Raw genomic sequence first — 21467 nt, forward strand, 5'->3', positions numbered from 1 at the left:
AGCAGCCAGCTTATGTATTAGCACATGGGCTTACCCAGTTTAGACTGAATAGATTGGTGAAATATTGAAAGTTCCTTTACATACAAAATTTTATAGGATGAATATTAAAATACAATTTTGGGTGTCTGTCATACGTGAAAATTCTGGGTGTCTGTCATCAAGACCTCCTGCTCGCTAACTCCATTGTTTCCTCCTCTCCAATGCTCACCTTCAGGACCTCTCCAAAGCCTCTCCAATCCTCTTTAGCTCTGTTCCTCAATCTGTCTGGCTATGTCCTACTCTATGCACCTTTAAGTGATTCTCAAATACTCATCTCTTTAGGGATGCCAATCCGCCTCCACCTAACAATTGAACTTTTAAAGCAGCTGTAAAGGCTTTTTTTTTCCTCTAAAATAGCAAACATACTATGCTTACCTGCTCTGTGCAATGGTCTTGCACAGAGCGACCCTGAACCCCCTCTTCGGGGGTACCCCACCAGTACACCAGTACTCTTGGCTCCTCCTATTCTTTGTGTGCATCCATAGAAACTCTATAAAAAGCTGCTTGCTATGGGATGAGCCCAGCTGTTCTTTAAGAGTCTATTGACATGCACAGCCCAGCCCCAACCCCTGCTCTTTGCTCACAGGAGCCAATGGCTTTCACTGCTGCTCTGTGAGCAGAGAGAGAGAGAAGAGAGCTGCTGCAAATGGGCACAGCACTGGGTTAAGATAGGACTCAGGTAAGTATACAGTGGGGTGTATAGCTAACACATCTAAAACACCATATCCAAAAAATGGTCAGGAAAACAAGAAAGGATTACTTACCTTCAGGTCGCTGCAGCATAAAACTGTTCTATGTAAGGGCTACAATCTATAGTTAAAATTATACATTTTAAGTGTAAGTCAGATTTGCATGTCAAGCTGTCATGTAAGTATGCATGACTTCCAATTTATTATCAAGGTCTTACAATATATAATACTAAAATAAATTGATTTATTATAAATAATACCCAGTTCTTTAAAATTAGCAATATATTTACCTGGTGATAATGATGGTGATGATGCAACTGGGGTAGCCACTGTAGAAATTGTTGCTGGTCTTGAGGTAGAGATGGTAGAAGTAGTAGTAGAAGAAATTGGAGTGGAAGTAGTAGATGTTGTAATGGAAGTAGAACCAGTAGACGATAGAGTAGATGTAGAAGAAGTAGAAGTTGGGGTTGAAGAAGAAACAGTAGAGGCGGAAATTGATGTTTTAGTAGAGGACGAAATGACAGTCACAGTAGGAGTAGTGCTGGTAGATGTTGTGGTTTTAGTTGATGACACAGTAGAACCTACAGATACATAGACAAATTGTCTAATAACTATTTATAAATACTAATTTAACAAATTTATTGATCATAGAGCACACTTATCCAAATGCAAAAGTAAAACTGTCTGCACAGATTTGTCCACAGGAAAGAGCTATGTGGTCTAGATATATTGATAACAGGTTGACTAGCAAGAATATTTCACAGAGCAGATTAAGCAGCCAGCTTATGTATTAGCACATGGGCTTACCCAGTTTAGACTGCTCGCTAACTCCCTTGTTTGCTCCTCAAATGCTCACCTTCAGGACCTCTCCAGAGCCTCTCCAGTCCTCTGGAGCTCTCTACCTCAATATGTCCGGTTATGTCCTACTCTATGCACCTTTAAGCGATTCCTTGATACTCATCTCTTTAGGGAAGCCAATCCGCCTCCACCTAACAACTGAACTTTTAAAGCACCTGTAAAGGCTTTTTTTTTCTAAAATAGCAAGAATGCTATACTTACCTGCTCTGTGCAATGGTCTTGCACAGAGCAACCCTGAACCCCCTCTTCTGGGGTACCCCACCAGTCATCTTGGCTCCTCCTATTCTTTGTGTGCATCCATAGAAACTCTATAGAAAGCTGCTTGCTATGGGGGGAACCCAGCTGTGCTGTGTGCGTCTATTGACACACACAGCCCAGCCCCACCCCCTGCTCTCTGCTCACACACAGAAGCCAATAGCTCTCACTGCTGCTCTGTGAGCAGAGAGAAATAAGAGAGCTGCTGCAAATGGGCACAGCACTGGATCAAGAAAGGGCTCAGGTATGTATACGGGGGGGGGGGTGTATAGCTAACACATCTAAAGCACCATTTTAAAAAAATTATCAGGAAAACAAGAAAGGCTTACTTACCTTCAGGTCTCTGCAGCATAAGATGTGTCATCTCGAGTTACTCATCTATCATTTGCAATCACCAGAGTGTACAGCCCTAACCAAATGCAGAAGGCATAGATTCTCTGCTCCAAATTCTCCATGGGAATGAGCAGAATTTCCTAGCTGTTTTGACCCACATCCAAATACCATAGTGAAGCCCAGGAGGTGGGTTACGAGTACACCTGCTAACACATTTTACAACCAGAAACGCAGAAGTAGATATCTAGCCAGATAGTTTATTAGCACATAGGTTATTGGCCAAGCCAGGATGGTCAGATTTCACAGAAAGTGTAAAGTTTCTATAATTGACCAGTTTTATTGGGAAAGTGTAAAGCAATCTGAATGTTTGTCAGAAGTAAACATTTAAATATTTCACAAGCTTTACTTTTCTGTAAATTTTAGGGTTATACAGATTCATTCATATGCTACATAAGCCTACATCTAAAGTCAATTAGCTAGATTCACGTAGGGTTAAGCCGGCGTAAGTCTGAATCTACGCCGTCGTAAATTTAAGCATATTCTGGAAACCAGATACGCTTAAATTAGGCTAAGATACGAGCGGCGTAAGTCTCCTACGCCGTCGTATCTTAGGGTGCAAATTTGGGCTGGCCGCTAGGTGGCGCTTCCATTGTTTTCTGCGTCGAATATGCAAATGAGCAAGATACGCCGATTCACAAACGTACGTACGTCCGTCGCAATTAGTTACGCCGTTTACGGAAGAGATACGCCGGCGTAAAGATAAAGCTGCTCCCTAGGTGGCGCAGCCCATGCAAGGTATGGACGTCGGAACAGGCCTATCTTTTTACGTTGTTTGCGTAAGTCGTACGCGAATAGGGCTGTGCGTAAGTTACGTTCACGCCACAGGCATTGAGCCGACGTATCTTAGGCATTCTATCCGACGCATGCGCACTGGGATTCTTTCACGAACGGCACATGTGTCGTTAGTAAAAAACATCAAATACGTGGGGTCACACTAAATTTAATTAAAACATGCCCACATCATCCACATTTGAATTAGGCAGGCTTACGCCGGACCACATACGCTACGCCGTCATAACTTAGGGCGCAAGTTATTTCTGAATACAGAACTTGCGCCCTAATTTACGGCGGCGTAACGTATCTGAGATACGTTACGCCCACCGACAGATACACTCTTGTATCTGAATCCAGCTAATTGTATGTAGAAAGGTCTGTTCTGAACTGGTTCATACAAATCCAGACCCAGTCTGGCTCATACAAATTTAGATCCATCATTTACATTTCTTAACCATTGAGGGTGGAACAGCTTCTTTAAATTGTTGAAAAATATTTAGGTTATTCCATGTTCTAATTGTAAACAAATAGCTGTGCAGTGATGATTTTACTTTGTGTTTAAAACTGGCCATATATTAGTCGATTTTCAAATGAACATTTGCACTAAAATTTGCATGAAAATTCTCATCAGTACATTTGATAATATGTTGGACCACAGTCACTCTTAGAAATTAAATTATTCAATAAAAAAAAATTCCATCCTGCTCCTTCAAATTTTCTTTCCACTGTGGATGTCAATTTGCCCCAATAACAATTACTAATTCAAATGAACATTCCTAAAATGAAATTCTTCTAACACAATTCTACTAGTGTATTGCCAGATTTGGACTAATAAAACTACTCAAACTATTTACCTGTCGGTTTTGCTGTTACAGTGGTGGTGGTGGTAGTCGTTGCTGTTAAAAAGACAAAAGTTAATTTTTTATCAATGCAGTCTTAGAATACACAAGCCAGACATCCTAAAGAAATGTTTAAAGCCTAGCTCCAACCATGTTACACCCATATTTAGGTTGTATCATGTCACATGGTTGCAAGCTGACCCCCCCCCCCCCAAACCATCCCACTCCTGACAGTGTGCAGATGTTTTTTTATCCTCGCAGCCACTGTCACTTTTGAAATCGATGCAGCTGTATGGTGCTCCACTCGCACAGCCACAGTATTCATTCACAGAGATCTGTGAATGAATACATTAACTACAAGCCCCATCTGCCTTTGTGGCAATCATTTAATCATATGAAACTGAAATGCTCAGCCTTTATTAGATATTATTTTAAGACTAGGAAATAACCAGAAAAACAGTCTGTCATGAATGGATCACAGCTTACCAGTACAATATCCTGGGTAAAAAGAAATATCATCTATAGCAACATCACTGCGGAAATCTTCACCTCTGACACCATCAATGAAAATCTGTTGACAAAATTCATGAGGTTATAGCTAATAGCCAGAACTGGGTTTATAATATGCCAGTGCAAAGAGCACAATGACTAAAAAGCACAATAACATACAAAAAGAGATCAAACTATTTGTAATAGATTTAATAAAAATTCATTCGGCAAAAGAAATACATTGCATACCTGGATAATATCACTTTCAGGCAGGAAAATCTTCTCTAAATACCACATGTCCCCATGATCTCCTTCTATAGTGAAGACATCTTCCAAACCATAATCTCTTAGTACTGACACCCTCAGCATCATGTATTTTGCTGCTCCGTACATGTGATACCAAAACTCTAAGCAATGAGTTCCAGTGAAACAATTTGCAGGACTCTCCAATCTTGCAAAGTCTCCCTCTTCCGAATCCTGTCCATTAATGTATAGATAGTAGCCATCTGTTTAAATTAAAATATTAATGCTGAAGTATCTTTTCTGTTATTAATCATTATTTTGGGAGTTTTATAAACAAATAAAAACAGAGAAAGTAAGTAAATAAATGACTTACATTCTGTTGTGTGGTCAGATGATGGTCCAGTAGAATCAGAAGGGGTTGAGCCATTCCAGCGTATCCAGTCCATGTTATCACTCGTTGATTGCTTCCAGTTACACAAGTTCTCATCAAAAGAACAATCTATATGGCATACATCTGTTTTAGGAAACACAGATAACATTTATGAGTTACAGTATATTGTGCATATTGTATAATGCATGTGCAAGCGTTAAAGCTGAACTTGAGGTAGATATCATAAGCACCATTTAAAACAGCTATGCTTTCCATAAATTGGTAAGTATATTAATGTATCTTTGTATCAGCGTAAGGCAATCCCCTATACAGCACCAGCCATAATGATAGAGGAAGGGACAGCTATTCAACCAAACACACACCATTGTATTCGAGAGCCAATTCAGCCTGACACAGTGAACATGTTTACTGGAGGAATATTTATAGAGGTGACCGAGTCGGCTGCTGATCCATTATTGTCAGTAGGCTGGGATAGAGAGGTCACACTTCTATATTTCATAGCTGTAACTGAGAACGTTTTGTTACCATCTTAGCAATACATTGTGCAGGAGTATGTGAATAACAAAACGAACTGAACAGGATTATACATATTTACATACAGTATACATATTTAAATGGTTTATTTAGCTCTGATAGATGCAAATAAAGTGTGTTACTCCAATATTTAAAATCCTGATATACAGTATATCTGTGATACCATGTATTATATTTAAAAGTATCCAGCTTTCTTTGCATCGCTTCATTTGTATGAAATACATGATGATCCTTCTAGTCCCTTGCTTTCCAATTTCAAACTGATCACACTAGGCATGGAAGCACAGCGTGGTTAGTTTTCTTCTTTGCATTGTACTTGAGAGCACAGTCTGCCTGTACTCCAAGTCAGACTTGTGCTGAACTGCTCCCCATGCACAGCTAACATCTCACTCAGAACATCAGTGTACTGCTCTTTCTCTGGGTCCTGTTGACACATCCCCCTGCAGTCTCCACCCCACCTCTCAAAGCATCTTATGCAGCTGAGAAAAGAGGTCATGTGACCACTTAAAGTGGATGTAAACCCACTACCATCATTTACAAGATATTAACAAATTTAATATCTATAATGATAGACATGCCTCCTGCATGTATTGTTTTTTTTTATTACTCACCCCTCAGCTGTAAGGAGCCCCAATATTGCCAAATTGGTGGGCGTTTCTGATTCCTGGTGCTCAGTGGGCGGAGTCGTGGCGTCAGAGGACTCCTCCGCCCACCGCTACACTCCCCTGGCCAGCCAGCGTTGCGAGGACGAGCCTCGTGCCTGGGGAGACTGAAGTGCAGGGGTGACAGAGCGTGTTCTGTGAAGAAGCAGAGCGCAGTCCAGTTACTTCTGCACACGTGCACAAGAAACAGGAGATGAGAGAGGCAGAGCTTACTCCTCCTCCCCCCCTCGTCCCCCTCTGTGTCTTTCACATCCCCCACTGTCTTCCAACCCCCCTCGTTCCCCGCAGCCGCCGGTGTTGTTACAAGGGTCTTTTTTCTCTCCTCTACCGTGGGCTCCGAGGAGGGGGGGCGTGCGGGGGATCTGTCAGGATGGAGAGCGGAGACAGGGGCCTATATGTCAATTACCGGCCCCTGTCTTTTCTCACTGGGACACAGAGCGTTCGTTACCGATCGCTGTGTGTCCTGTGATAACTGAGCAGAGTAACCTGTGTGTTACTCTGCTCAGTTTATGAATGGAGGGGAGATGCTGTCTTCCCTCCATTCATCTTCAATGCAGAGAAAGGACTGGGGAATCATGTCAGGGGTCTCTGTTTAGACCCCTGACATGTTACCAAAGCCCCCAACAGGGCTGATAAAAACTATAGAAAGATATAAAAATAAAATTGCAAAAAAAAGAAAAAAAAATGAAATTGAAAATAAAAAATGACTGACACCACAACCACCCCCACCCCCATAACAACACGGTCCAGAGCCCCAGGACCACTGACACCGTCCACTACCCCACTGACACCCACCACTGACACCCACCACTGACAACACAACCGCCCCCCCATACGGACACGGTCCAGATCCCCAGGACCACTGACAGCGTCCACTACCTCACTGACACCCACCACTGACACCCATCACTGACACCACAACTGCCCCCCATACCGATACGGTCCAGAGCCCCAAGACCACTGACACGTCCACTACCCCACTGACACCACAGCCACCCCCCATATCGACACGGTCCAGAGCCCCAGGACCACTGACACTGTCCACTACCCCACTGACACCGTCCACTACATCACTGACACCGTTCACTGACACCACAACCGCCCCCCCAAACTGACACGGTCCAGAGCCCCAAGACCACTACCCCACTGACACCGACCACTGCCTTACTGACACCAACCACTGCCCCACTGACGCCGACCACTGCCCTACCGACCACTGATACCGACCACTGCCTTACCGACCACTGACACCGACCACTGCCCTACTGACACAGTCCACTGCACCATCCCCCCACCCCCTTTCCCAAAAGCACTGTGAAAAAATATATTTAAAAAATAAAACCCTGCCCCATCATTATGAAAAAAAATAGTACAAAAATTAATTGTAAAAAATGTCAGGTGACATTTGTAGGAACATCGCATGTGATTCGCACCGCACTGCAGCGCAAATCACATGTGATGTTCGTGCAGTGCGAAATCAGAAATACATATAGTATGGCTGATATCGCACTTCATTTGGACCAAACACTCACAGGACCCTTTTTTTTGTCCGCACCAGAATCGCATTGGGTGTTTACACATATGCAATCAGATTAATGTCCTAACTGTCAGTTCGCAGTGCGATATGCGGGCTGCAATAGGGGTGTCATTAACATTGTATGGCACTCCCCAGCAGTTCGCATATGGCAGTGTGAACTGCTGTGCGAGTCGGGTGCGATGTGGGAAACGCAGTGGATTCGCAGGGTTCTCAAATCGCACCAGTGTGAACTAAGCCTCAAAGCATACAGCCTACAAATGTCACCTGACTTCTCCCACCAACACTTGGTTCACACTGGTGCGATTCGGTAACCCTGTGAATCCACTGCGGGTTCCCACATCGCACTCGACTCGCACGGCAGTTCACACTGCCATATGCGAACTGCTGGGGAGTGTCATACAATGGTAATGACACCCTCATTTCAACTCGCATATCGCACTGCGAACTGACAGGACATGAATCGGATCGCATGGGTGTGAACACCTATGCGATTCTGGTGTGGTCCAAAAAAAGGGTCCTGTGCGTGTTTGGTCCAAATGAGATGCGATTTCAGCCATACAGTTTGTATGGCTGAAATCGCATCGCACAGACATCGCATGTGATCTGAACAGCAATGTGGTGCAAATCACTTGCGATCTCGCACAGTGCACTAATGTGAACCAGCCCTAAGGCCGCGTACACACGATCAGTCAAAAACATGAAAACAGACTGAAGGTCCGTTTCATCGGTCCAAACCGATCCTGTGTGGGCCCCATCGGTCAGTTATCCTTCGGTCAAAAAAAAGAGAACTTGCTTTAAAATTGAACCGATGAACGCCTGACCGATGGGTCAAAACCGATCATTAGTGTGCAAAGGCATCGGTCAAATTGGCGTGCATGCTCAGAATCAAGTCGACGCATGCTTGGAAGCATTGAACTTCGTTTTTTTCAGCACGTCGTGTGTTTTACATCACCGCGTTCTGACACAATCATTTTTTTAACCGATGGTGTGTAGGCACATCAGACCATCAGTCGGCTTCGTCGGTTAACCAATGAAAACGGTCCTTCGGACCGTTCTCGTCGGATGGACTGATCGTGTGTACGGGGCCTAAGTTCATTCAGCATTACTGGGTGTAAGTATAAAAAGTGAGAAATCCACCCCTCCCCCACATAACACATTTTGGTAATATTGGAACATTGCATATGTAATCAGGTGACCTCAGACACACACACTGCAATATAACAATAAGAAGAAGAAGATCACTCAAGCTCGGACTAAATACATCTCCCCTAATCACTTGTCTATATATATTCTGATGGCTGTTCACAGCAGCATTTCCTCATCACCCCATATTATGATAAACATTTAGTCAAAACACCTGAAAGACACAAAATCCTGGGAGAGCTGGAGAGGAGAGGAGGAGAGGGGAGGGGGATGTGAATTGTGAACTTTTTACACAGGCTTTGCATGTCTGCAAGCTAGTGCACGAGATATGTAAATAACCTGTCACTCGAAGCAAGGACTTTGGTTTTTATCTGTAAGTCTGTTTTATTTCACTGAACAATAAAACGAGGATTGCTCAAAGCTGGATTAACTCTGTGTGGCAAGACTGGGCACAGATGATAGGAAATCTTATTCTCTACATTGTGACATAAAAAAAAATAAAAAAATGGGGGTTTATATCCACTTTAAAGAAAAGAATAGTATTACTAATATATATATATATATATATATATATATATACACACACACATTTTGCCTTGCATTTTTATTTTAAACTAAATGGGCATCTGAGCACCGCAAACCAAAAACACTATTTAATACATTTTTAATATTCAAAGCAAACTCCTTATCCATCCATGTCTCCATGCTTTATTTTGTTGAGAAATCACTTTGAAAAACACTCCCCTAGCATTTCTGGTCATGGGCATCTTGAGTAAAGGCAAATTATTTATGTAGCATTTACTCCCTGGAATCCACCTGCCCTTATCTCAAGCACGCATTCAGAAGTGTGTGCTTAGCTGAGAAAACCCCTTCCCTTCTGAAGACTCCTGGAATGTATGACATAATTTCCCTAAGCAAGAAACCAGATAGTAACTAAAGAGATGTGTAAAAAAAAAAATAGTTTAAACAACTAAATATGATGTAATTTCCTATCTCTTTACTAATGCTAGTAGCATGAGGATTAAACATAATCAGTGTTGATTGGGAGAGTGAAGACCCAGTTTAACCAGTTCTGCATTTTAGATGCCTTAAAGGGGTTGTAAAGATGAAACAAATTTCCCTAAATAGCTTCCTTTACCTCAGTGCAGTCCTCCTTCACCTACCTCATCCTTCCATTTTACTTTTAAATGTCCTTATGTCTTCTGAGAAATCCTCACTTCCTGTTCTTCTGTCTGTAACTCCACACAGTAATGCGAGGATTTCTTCCTGGTGTGGAGTGTCGTGCTCGCCCCCTCCATTTAGGGGGAAGGGGGCAAGCAGGAGAGTCAGGATGCCCACTAACACAAAGCTCCTTTCTCTATCTGCAACGTATCTCTATCCGTGTCTTGACTCTCCTGCTCGCCCCCTCAAGGGAGGGGGCGAACACGACACTCCACACCAGGGAGAAAGCCTTGCAGTACTGTGTGGAGTTACAGACAGAAGAACAGGAAGTGAGGATTTCTCAGAAGAAATAAGGACATTTAAAAGCAAAATGGAAGGATGAGGTAAGTTAAGGAGGACTGCACTAAGGTAAAGGAAGCTATTAAGGGGGAAAAAATTGTACCTTTACAACCCCTTTAAACTTAATTTACATACCTTGGCATGGGGGTGCACCCTGCTCACCTTCCTCCTCTACAGCTCATTGGCTGCATTTACAGGGAAGCTGGAGTCATTTTGATGGATTCCATTCCACTAGCACTGGTAATTTGCAAAATAATCTTGCTTCCCTATGTGATATAGATCTTTAAATCGTATAAAAGCCTTTACACGTCTGATCTGCTTACTCTGCAGCCCTTGAACACACTTTCTCAGATATATCCTAGATCAATAGCACTTGGATTACACTATTGGTGTACACTTCACAGTTCTCTTCTCAAGGCTGCATTCACATTGGGGCCGTGGCCATGTTAGCACTAAAACACTTCTCTTTTTAGCAACGCTTTAGCGCTGTTTAAGCAGTGCTTTTCAGCCGCTAGTGGGGCCCTTTTAACCCCCGCTAGCAGCCAAAGAAGGTGTTAAAAGTGCCCATGTTGCGGCGCTTCCAAATCGCTTTTCAGGCACTTTGGAAATGCTGCCCGTCCATTTCAATGGGCAGGGCGTTTTGGGAGTGCTGGATAAAGCGCTTCCAAACTGCTTCAAAGATGCTGCTTTCATGACTTTTTCTAACGGCCCGTAAGCACTTGGGATTCCACATTTGGGTGGCATGGGAGGCAGTTTTCAGACGCTTTACAGGGGCAATTTCTAGAGCTAAAATGCCGGAAAACTGCCTCAGTGTCAAAGGTGTCTAAGTAACAGCTAAACTGATTAGTACCATTCTAACACCAGGGAATTTCAAAATGTCCCACTGACAACTGGTACCTCTACTAACTTCCTTAAAATTAACCATTCTGCATCAATCCTTTTTTGAATTATTTAAACTTTTCGTATTTCAGGTAATTTACCCGGCACAGTAGTGGTGGTGGTTGTTGTGGTGGTTGTTGTAGTAGTTGTCGTGGTGCTTGTCACTTTCGGTGCACAGGTCTTAATTCCATTCTGGACTTGGCAAACTTCATTAGGTGGACAGGCCTGCTGCTGACAGTTCACTTGGTTGTTTCCCACACATGTGCAATGACTTTCACATTCCCCTTGCCAGAACGTCTCATTTTTCTGAAAATATGTGGATAAGTAAAACATTCTGATAAATAAATGTGCAGTAAAATGTTTAGCACAATGTAAATATGGCATTATTACTTTCACTATTTGCATGCCTGCTATGTTTTACAGGAAAAAAAAAGGAAAAATGATATATGGAAAAACTGACCTGATAGTATTTGCCATCATAAAAGCATCCACATTCACTAACAGGAACACAAGTGTTTCCACTGAGCACAAAGCCATCATCACATTCACAAGCATCAGTGCAAGGCTTATTGCAGTTATTTGGAGCATTCTGGTCCTGGCATGTGGCTGGGCAAGCACTGGAACATGAATTGTAGTGATTGTTTCCAGGACATGGGATAGCTGAATATTTAAAAAAAATATTAATGAGTAAAAACTGCAACATTATTTATTTGTTCTTTGCATATTCACTTTTCTACAAAGATTCTATCAAAATATATCTTTTCAATTAATTAGCTATTGTACTCATTACTGTTTGTGCCAGAATTTTAAGATAATAAATACTATGCCATTACTTTAATTTTGAAATAATACATTTATTGCATAAGGAATTTTGGGAAGCCTTAAAACTTACGGCAAAAGGTAGAGTTTCTCCAGGTAATGGTGACTCCTGCTCTTTGACAGGCATCAGCATAAGCTTCCAATGCTTTACATAAAATGCCATCCCCAAGTGCACACAGGTCAAATACACAGCTGTCAAAGAAGCGGGCTGGGTTGATTACTGAGTGGCAAGCCTCGAAAGGACCAACTTTAGTGGTTAACAAACCACAGAACCTATCGCCTGAATAGAGTTCCTCTGTTTCTGGAAGACATTGTGGTGGAGGTGGAGGAGTAATTGTGTTACATAATGGATCATCATCTTCAACCTGCCAGCTGTCTCCCAACTGATTTGAGTTCTGAGCTAGCTGTCCATTGGGCATCAAATAGTCGTCCTGCCTAATGTTGTTTAAGTTGCCACACATTCCACAGGTTTGATTGAAATAAGAAGTCGGCACATTAACATTCACTGTATGGTCAGTGTCATAAGACACTGTAAGGTAGAAGTCGGTTTCTAGAATTACATATCGACCACTTTGTTTAACAGTCAGAGATCCATTGACCAAGATGACTGGAAGATTTGTCCAGATGCCATCCACCTGATAAGAAATAATATTGAAGATTATTATATTGAAAGTCATTGAAGAAAAACTTGAAAACACAACTACATGAAAATATATTTTCTCTGGAACTTACCAAAATTCGACTGCGTTCATCTTTAACAATAGTTATTTTATGATCATACACCTCCACCATAACTTTCTGCACCCAAGACACACTTGGATTCCCACGGTGCTCATTCTTTGCTTCAATGTTAAAATATGGCAAATTGGTATAATTGCTGCAAACCTTGGACAGTGTATAAGTGCATATTCCCATGAAGTGGTGTGTTTCCTTATCAAAGGTGTCATAATGAGGATCCCCATAGATTACACAGTTGCCAAATGTGAGATCATAGCAGCCAGGAACTCCATCCTTTATGCCACAGTATTTTCCAGGTGGGCATGAAGCAGAATTGCACACTAAACTACCACCAGCAGAGGGACAACTGCATTTAGTGGAGCAGGTATCATCAGTCCAGAACTCCGAACCTACAGGGTAATGTTTATCATCTTTCCAGCATCCACATTGACTACTTGGTACACACATCTTATCATAGAGAACATATCCTGGGTCACATACACAACCTTCTGTGCAGGGAAGAACACAGTTTGATGCTGATCCTGGTTTGACACAAGTAGCTGGACAGGCCGTTCCACAGACCTCATAATGACTGTTTGATGGGCACTTCAGAGCTGTACACAAATTATAAATTGTTAACTGAAGAACATGACAAACTATTCTACAAATTGTAATTAAACATGAGTCCTGCATATTTTTACAGAATATAGTAGCTAACAATAGTTTTCCTAGGCCATACACACATAAATATAATCTGGGTGTTAAGCAGCAGGACTGTTGTAACATGTGAAAATGGATACATAAGTTCCATTTACCATCCACAATATAAAACATCATTAGATTGATATACAAATTACTGCTAACCTGTAAAACAAACTTTAAGATGTCTTTTTGATACAACCACAATTATATCCCCTAAGAACTAGTGATATATCAGGTATCAGGGTCAAAAAGAACAGTTTATGTTTAGTAATATGCTTTTGTACTTACGGCAGAAAGAGTCATTTCTCCAGGGACCTATTGCTACGCCATGAGCCTGACAAGATTGTACATAGGACTGAAGACTGTCACACAAAGCACCAGGATCCAAATTCAGCTCACATAAGTCATAGACACAGTTATTGAAGTAGACAAATGGATCTATGACACCATGGCAATCTTTAAATGGTCCATCCTTATTGGTAATTATTCCACAAAAGCTGTTGCTGTTAATGATGTCCTTCTCATCATCTGTACAGGCTGGTGGATAAACCTCTCCTGGAGTGCATCTTCAAGATAGAATGATTGAATTATTATGCGTAGCACATTTAAGTATGACATTTTAAACTAATACTATTACAGTATATATATATATATATACAATCATGTTGCTTAAGTTATCCAATAGTTAAGGTTCCACTTCGTTCTAAGATGACATCCGGATTAAAGGATTAATATGAACTGAAAAGTGACATCTGACAAAGTAATTGTTATTAACTGTGCTAAATATATATTTGAGAGGTGTTTCTTTTTTAAATGTTTTCAAAGCCCAACTGAACCTTTAACCCTTTTTGAGACATTTTTGTGTTTTTTTTCACACATGTTTAATCACATCAACACCAGGCACTTTTGCCCCCTCATGCCCAGGCAAATTTTCAGCTTTCAGCACTGTCACACTTTGAATGACAATGGCACAGACATGCAACACTGTACCCATATTATTATTTTTTTTCACACAAAAGGTGCATTATTTTGGTGGTATTTAATTACTATTTGTTTTATTGATAGATAAAAAATGAACATTTAAAAAAAAAGTTTTTCTTAGTTTCTGTCTTTGCAAATAAAAAAAAATTCTTTATAAATTTAGGCCATAATGTATATTGTTATATGTCTTTCGTGAAAATAACCCAAATCAGTGCATATTATTTAGTCTGTAGTAAAGTTATAGAGTCCACAAGCTATGGTTTATACAGTTGTGCTCAAAAGTTTCCATACCCTGGCAGAAATTTGAAATTTTGGCATTAATTTTGAAAATATGACTGGTCATGCCAAAAAAATATACAATAATAAACAATAGCAATCCCATGAAGCAATTTATTATCACATCGTTTTTTGGATCCCATTTAAATAATAATGATAACAGAAATCACCAAAATGGCCCTGATAAAAAGTTTACAAACCCTGGAATGTTTGGCCTTGGTACAGACACAGAAGCTGGCACACACAGGTTAAAATGGCAATTAAAGGTTAATTTCCCACGTTTGTGGCTTTTTTAAATACAATTAGTGTATAAATAGTCAATGAGTTTTTTAGCTCTCACATGGATGCACTAAGCAGGCTAGATACTGAATCATGAGAAGGTAGAAAAGAACAATCAAATGACCTGCGTAACAAGGTAATGAAACTTTACAAAGATGGAAAAGGATATAAAAATATACCCAAAGCCTTGAATATGCCAGTCAGTAATGTTCAATCACTTAATAAGAAGTGGAACATTTTGGGATCTCTTGATACCAAACCAAGGTCAGGTAGATCAAGAAAGATTTCAGCCACAACTGTCACGTGAATTGTTTGGGATACAAAGAAAAACACACATGTAATCTCAGGAGAAATACAGGCTGCTCTGGAAAAAGACGTTGTTGTGTTTTTTTTTAAGGAGCACAATACAATGATACCTGAACAAAAAAGAATTGCATGGTCAAGCTGCCAGAAAGAAGCCTTTACTGTGCAAATTCTACAAAAAAGCCTGGTTACAATATGCTGAACAACACCTTCACATGACTCATTGGCTTTTTTGTGACATTGGGGCAGTAAAGGCTGCCTTCTGGCAGCTCAACCATGCAGTTATTGTTTGTTCAAGTATCGTTGAATTGTTTTCCTTAAAAACAACCATGTTGTCTTTATGGAGAGCAGCCTGTATTTCTCTTGCTGTTACCTGTGTTTTTTTCTCTGTATCCTGAGCAATGTTTCCGCCAGTTTGGCTGCAATCTTTATTGGTCTACCTGATCTTGGCTTAGTATGACAGGAGCCCCCAATTTTCCACTTCTTAAGTGAAACAAGACAGTACTGACTGGCATATTCAAGGCTTTAGATATATTTTTTATATCCTTTTCCACCTTTGTAAAGTTTCATTACCTTGTTACGCAGGTCTTTTGCATCGGCAACCCAGTGATGTGGCCTGGAGGCCATAAATAGACAGCCTCCCGGCAATTGGGATCCACACTGCGGCCGTACAAAGTTGTACAAAGTTGTACGGCCGGCAGCAAGTGGTTAAAGTGAAACAATTTAGTTTTTTTCACATTATATTTACATATAGGTGCAGTACAGTGTCATCATATAAGTGGTGATTATTTTTTTTTTATATTTATTTATTTGTATTATTATTTTTTTCTTTTTTTTTACAATTGTTTTTACATACTGTGACCAGAGCAATAGCGTGTTAACATAGTAACATAGTACTACTCAGGAAAGGTGAACATATTTTTTTTTTCTTATACATTGACTGCTTATAACAGTGGATTTCACTGTATAAGCAACCATTTTTTTCTAAATCATTCAGTGTTTACTATTGTGATTAGTTGTGATTGGCCACAGATAATCAAATGGTACAGATGGGCTGTGATTGGCACTATGAATGACATAAATGGAAGTGCCGTAGTGGGGCTCGTGGGGTCCGCACAAGGCGTGTTTTGGTTCTGGGGATGTCATATGATATGCTGGCTCACCCTGCTTTCATTTGTCTGTAGGTTGGGCAGGAAGTAGTGCAAAAAAATTAGGCTTAAAGATAATGTAAAACATAATTTTAGAATTCTTTGTCACACAATATTAGCGCAAAGATTTTTTAAGGGCAACATTTCAGTACAAATACACTAAAGTTATATTTAGAGCACATAAAAGCAATATATTACCCATTTGTTTGCCAAATATAAAATAATGTATGAGATTGTGCCTAGTAAATAGATAATTAAAATGTGAGGCTTTAAAATTGTGTGCACTTATGAAACATCAACAGACTTTGATATTCTACATTTTCAATAGACAATGTTTCAAGCCCAATAGAGTTAAGCGTGAATAATGGGACTAACATTATTGCTCTTAATTCCAGTGTGTATGGTGATATGTAACATGTGTAGCACAATCAATATTTCCACGCATAGATGCCCCAATACACAAGTTTAAGTTTTTTTTTGTTTTTTTTTTGTGTGTATGTGGGGGTGGAGCTCAAAACTATAAAAAAAAGTTGTTATGTAATACTTTTTTGAAGTGACATTTTGCATGTTTTTCTAGTATTACCTAGTTGGGGAGTTCAGCAAACAAATATTCAATGCTCTCCCTCCCCTCTACCCATCAGCAACTGTCATGCTGGGCCTGGGTCTGTACAGAGCCTGAGAAACATGACAGGGTGTGTGCAGGGGGAGCGGACGTTCCAGAGGCGTGTGGAACCTTCCAATATGACAGCTGACAGTTGGTTTATCAGAACAAATAGATCACCCCCGCTACTGCTGATATATGCCATATGTAAGTTGCATTAAAAAAAGTTACATCAGCTTAATACAATCCAGTTCAAGTGCATCAAAATAAAAGGTGCCCAATGTCTTTCTTTTTGCTTCATATTCAAAGCAGCTTTAACCTGAATCAAAAGCCTGTCCCTTGCCAGCAGCTACAGTGCTCTCTAATATGCAGGAGGTTTACACTTTTCTAATTGCAGAGTTATAGGTCTGACTCAGCAGGGAATGTGTTAGACCTCTGCAATGAGATCACTGCTTTCCCACAGAGAGCAAGGATCTCATTCTTCATAATATTGTAGTACTGTAGTACTTTGCACACCATTTTTTTTTTGCCTTCAATATATTTAGCTAGTTTAAACTGAACATTCAATTGGGCATTGAATTCTAATGAAAAATATTTTTTGTTTTAATCATTGTTTTTGTGTGTCTCTTTATGGATAATCCTGTCTTATATTTCAGATATATTCAATATTACAACTGTTAATAAAGTGTCTGTCAAATCCTAAATGCATTGAAATGATTACCCTTTTATAACCAAAAAAATGTATTTACATGACCTACCTTGTGTCATTGTCCACCTGCCAACTGTTACCAAGACTGGTAGAGTTTGACTCTAATTCCCCATCTGGGTTTAGGAAGTCATCAGTCTTGTTTCCATTGAAGTTTCCACAGATTCCACATACTTTGTTGGCATATTCTCCTGGAATATTCACCACCACTCTATGGTTTCCATCAAACCTCACACTTACTCCAAATGCTGTTGTCACCACAACATCGTGCCCACTAAGGAAGATGTTAACACCAGGATGTCGGGTAGTGGGTAAGATTACATCTTTTCCATCCACCTGTGTGCACACAATTATGACATCATTTGTTGATGAAAAGAAATTACAACAAGAATCAGTGCAATGTGCACTCATATATTTATATATGTTAGACTGACCTTCACATTTCTGTTCTTCTCTAGTGTGATTCTGTAACCATGTACATCGACGTTGACATAATTGACATAGGACACCTTGGTGTTACCTCCCCTGTACTCATTGGCTGCTTCGACATTGAATTCTGCCAAGTGTCCATCAATTTCACAGAGCTTAGATAATGTGTATGTGCAAGTGCCCATAAAATGGTGCACCTGATTGTCAAAAGTGTAGTAGTGAGGATCTCCACTAATCTCACAGGATCCTGGAAATACATTAGGGGAAGCAACATTAATCTATAACCTACAACAATTTTTTTTGCACCAAAAATAAAGAACTATAATAGAAGCAGATTGATATATTAATTGTGTTTTTATAATATGCTAACAAATATTTACTTTGGATTGTAAATAGAAACAGGTCTAAATATGTAAAATTATTTTTATTTTGTTTACTTGTTACCAATGCCATAGTTGATAATACGTTTAAAGTAAAACTATAGATTTAGCCTTGCTAATTAGACTGATTTTCCTGATCACCAATATCACCAGGAATAAAAGTGAGGGTAAGTCCATGTACAATAATGGGGACACTTGTTCTTGTGACAACTGTCTAAGTGTGGATTTCCCTGACATTGGAAAATATCTTCTCACTTCCTGTTGAGGAATTAATAATATAATCTCCCTACTGAGACACAAAGGGTAAAAAAAAAAAACACAACAGCAATTTTTGTTATAAGTGCCCCTATTAATGGGTGGAACAGGGAGAATGTAAAGCAGCACCCTAATAATGAGAAATAATTGATTGCCAGGATACTTAAAGCGGTTGTAAACCCGCATATACAATTTTTTTTTTTACACCTGCAAGGCAAAAGCCATAATGAGCTAGTATGCACCGCATATTAGCTCATTATGAAATACTTACCTCGGAACGAGGAGAAGAGAACTTACCTGGTCCACGTCGAGCGAGATGTCATCTTGACACGGCGTGTCTTCCGGGTATCGCCGATCCAGCGATGTGATTGGCTGGAGCGGCGTTGTCGTCACCCCCGCGTATGCGCGCGGGAGATTTCATTCCGGCAAGGGCCTGTGGCGGACGGCCCTCCAGCTGAGGATCCCCCCTGCGCATGCGCCGCTGCAATCAGCGGCGCATTGCGAGGGGAATATGTCCTAAACCGTACAGGTTTAGGAGATATTCTTTATACCTACAGGTAAGCCTTATTATAGGCTTGCCTGTAGGTAAAAGTCAAAAAGTTTTTTGTCTTTGTTTTCTTTGTCTGAATTTCTCACTTCCTGTTCCTCCTCAGTAAGCTGTTCAGTAAGCTGTTCTAAATGACTTTCCACCACTCGGATGATGGTGGAAAGCTTACTGAGGAGAAACAGGAAGTGAGAAATTCAAACAAAGAAAAAAAACATTTAGAAGGGAAATCGAAGGAAAAGGTAAGTGAACCAACAAACAATTCAGAGATTAAAGGAACCTATTTAGGAAATAAAAGACTAACCTTTACAACCACTTTAAAGCGGAGTTCCAGCCACAATTTCACTTTTTAAATATAAATACCCCTGTAATACACAAGCTTAATGTATTCTAGTAAAGTTAGTCTGTAAACTAAGGTCCGTTTTGTTAGGTTGTTAAAGCATTTAGACACTTTATAAAATAGAAATTGACTGGGGCCATCTTAAGTGTGGGCATGATGAAGCCAGACTGTATGACTTCCTGGATTTCAGCCTTGCAGATCTCGCACATGCTCAGTGCTGCACAAGCAGTGTCAGATCAGGTTTCAGCACCTGTGCTGTCCAAGTCACATGATTCTTTGAGACTGGGGAGTGCACAGACTCCTGGAAAGTTACACCCACTACATTCCCAGGAGTCTGTGCGGTGTAGGTTAGGAAGCATTAAGCACCTAGGTGCAGGAAGTGGGAAGATTAACTATTCTGCCTAGCAACAACACTTTGAAGGCATCTAAAAAAAAAAAAAAAATTTGTAAAGGACTAATGATATTTTTTTAAAACTACTGATGTAATGTTATATTTATGGGTGGAACTCCACTTTAATTTTCATTTGGCACTTGTTGGAGTAAAGCCTGTTTTTTATTTAAATGAACCTGACAGGACATTCTTCTAAATATCCAACTTATGAAGTTCAAAAAAATGAACCCCTCATTTAAAAAATTCCACAGTAGCAATCGGGTTTACCTGGCGCTGGAGTGCCTGGTTTTGCTGTGGTTGTTGTAGAAGTGGTTGATGAGGAAATGCCTATAAAAGAGATTACAAATAAAGTCTATGTTAGTATTTTATTAATTTCTGACATTTCAAACAACAGGTAAAGAACAATTGCAGCACAGATACATGTTTAAAAAAAAATCCAAACCAGATTTGTTTAATTATTGGGACCCTAAAACCCATATAAACCTAGAACTGCTTGATTTTCCTTTTTTGAGAAATTTGAGGTGAATATCAAACTAGAAGACAATAAAGGATTAAAATGTTTTTTTTTTTTCCAGGCACTAGTTAGTGGTTTGTATACAGGAAGCTATAACATATGGCTGTGATTTTTTACACAAAATAATACAACTACAGGATGTGCAAAGACTGACTAGGCATTCCCTGCTTCAGAATAAATAATGAGTTAATGTGGTGGTAACATGTTGGACCATAACTAACCAAACAACTGTCAGGCACATGCAGTAAAACCTTGGTTTGAGAGTAACTTGGTTTAAGAGCGTTTTGCAAGACAAGCAACATTTTTAAATACATTTTTCCTTGATATACAAGCAATGTCTTGATATAAGAGTCGCGTCATGTCACAACTGAGTATAAAAGAGGAGAGAGGAGCCTCTAAGTGTAGCAATATAGTTACATTTAAAGGAGTTGTAAAGGTTTGTCTTTTATTCTCTAAATAGTTTCCTTTAAGCTAGTGCATTGTTGGTTCACTTACCTTTTCCTTCGATTTCCCTTCTAAATGTTTTTTTCTTTGTTTGAATTTCTCACTTCCTGTTCTTCTGTCTATAACTCCACACAGTAATGCGAGGCTTTCTCCCTGGTGTGGAGTGTCGTGTTCGCCCCCTCCATTTAGGGGGAAGGAGGCAAGCAGGAGAGTCAGGATGCCCACTAACACACAGCTCCTTTCTCTATCTGCAACTCTATCTGCAACGTATCTCTATCCGCGTCTTGACTCTCCTGCTCGCCCCCTCAAGGGAGGGGGTGAACACGACACTCCACACCAGGGAGAAAGCCTTGTATTACTGTGTGGAGTTACAGACATAAGAACAGGAAGTGAGGATTTCTCAGAAGAAATAA

The 21467-nt window shown here is 40.3% G+C and overlaps 1 protein-coding gene across 1 annotated transcript in view; it reads right to left on the reverse strand.

Annotated features, from left to right (window-relative positions):
* The window catches only part of LOC120935683 (IgGFc-binding protein-like), a 193103-nt gene that overhangs the window by 94260 nt on the left and 77376 nt on the right, over nt 1–21467 (reverse strand). Inside the window, exons 26-38 of the mRNA XM_040347737.1 lie at nt 20364–20423; nt 18192–18433; nt 17810–18093; nt 13752–14029; nt 12777–13375; nt 12118–12679; nt 11686–11885; nt 11327–11531; nt 4953–5093; nt 4586–4842; nt 4334–4418; nt 3863–3904; nt 1019–1309 (exon numbers count right to left, since the gene is read on the reverse strand). Of these exons, the coding sequence (XP_040203671.1) occupies nt 1019–1309; nt 3863–3904; nt 4334–4418; nt 4586–4842; nt 4953–5093; nt 11327–11531; nt 11686–11885; nt 12118–12679; nt 12777–13375; nt 13752–14029; nt 17810–18093; nt 18192–18433; nt 20364–20423 (3246 nt within the window). The remainder of the gene's footprint in view (nt 1–1018; nt 1310–3862; nt 3905–4333; nt 4419–4585; nt 4843–4952; nt 5094–11326; nt 11532–11685; nt 11886–12117; nt 12680–12776; nt 13376–13751; nt 14030–17809; nt 18094–18191; nt 18434–20363; nt 20424–21467) is intronic.

The sequence above is a fragment of the Rana temporaria genome, chromosome 4, assembly GCF_905171775.1.
Source record: "Rana temporaria chromosome 4, aRanTem1.1, whole genome shotgun sequence".
NCBI lineage: Eukaryota > Metazoa > Chordata > Amphibia > Anura > Ranidae > Rana > Rana temporaria.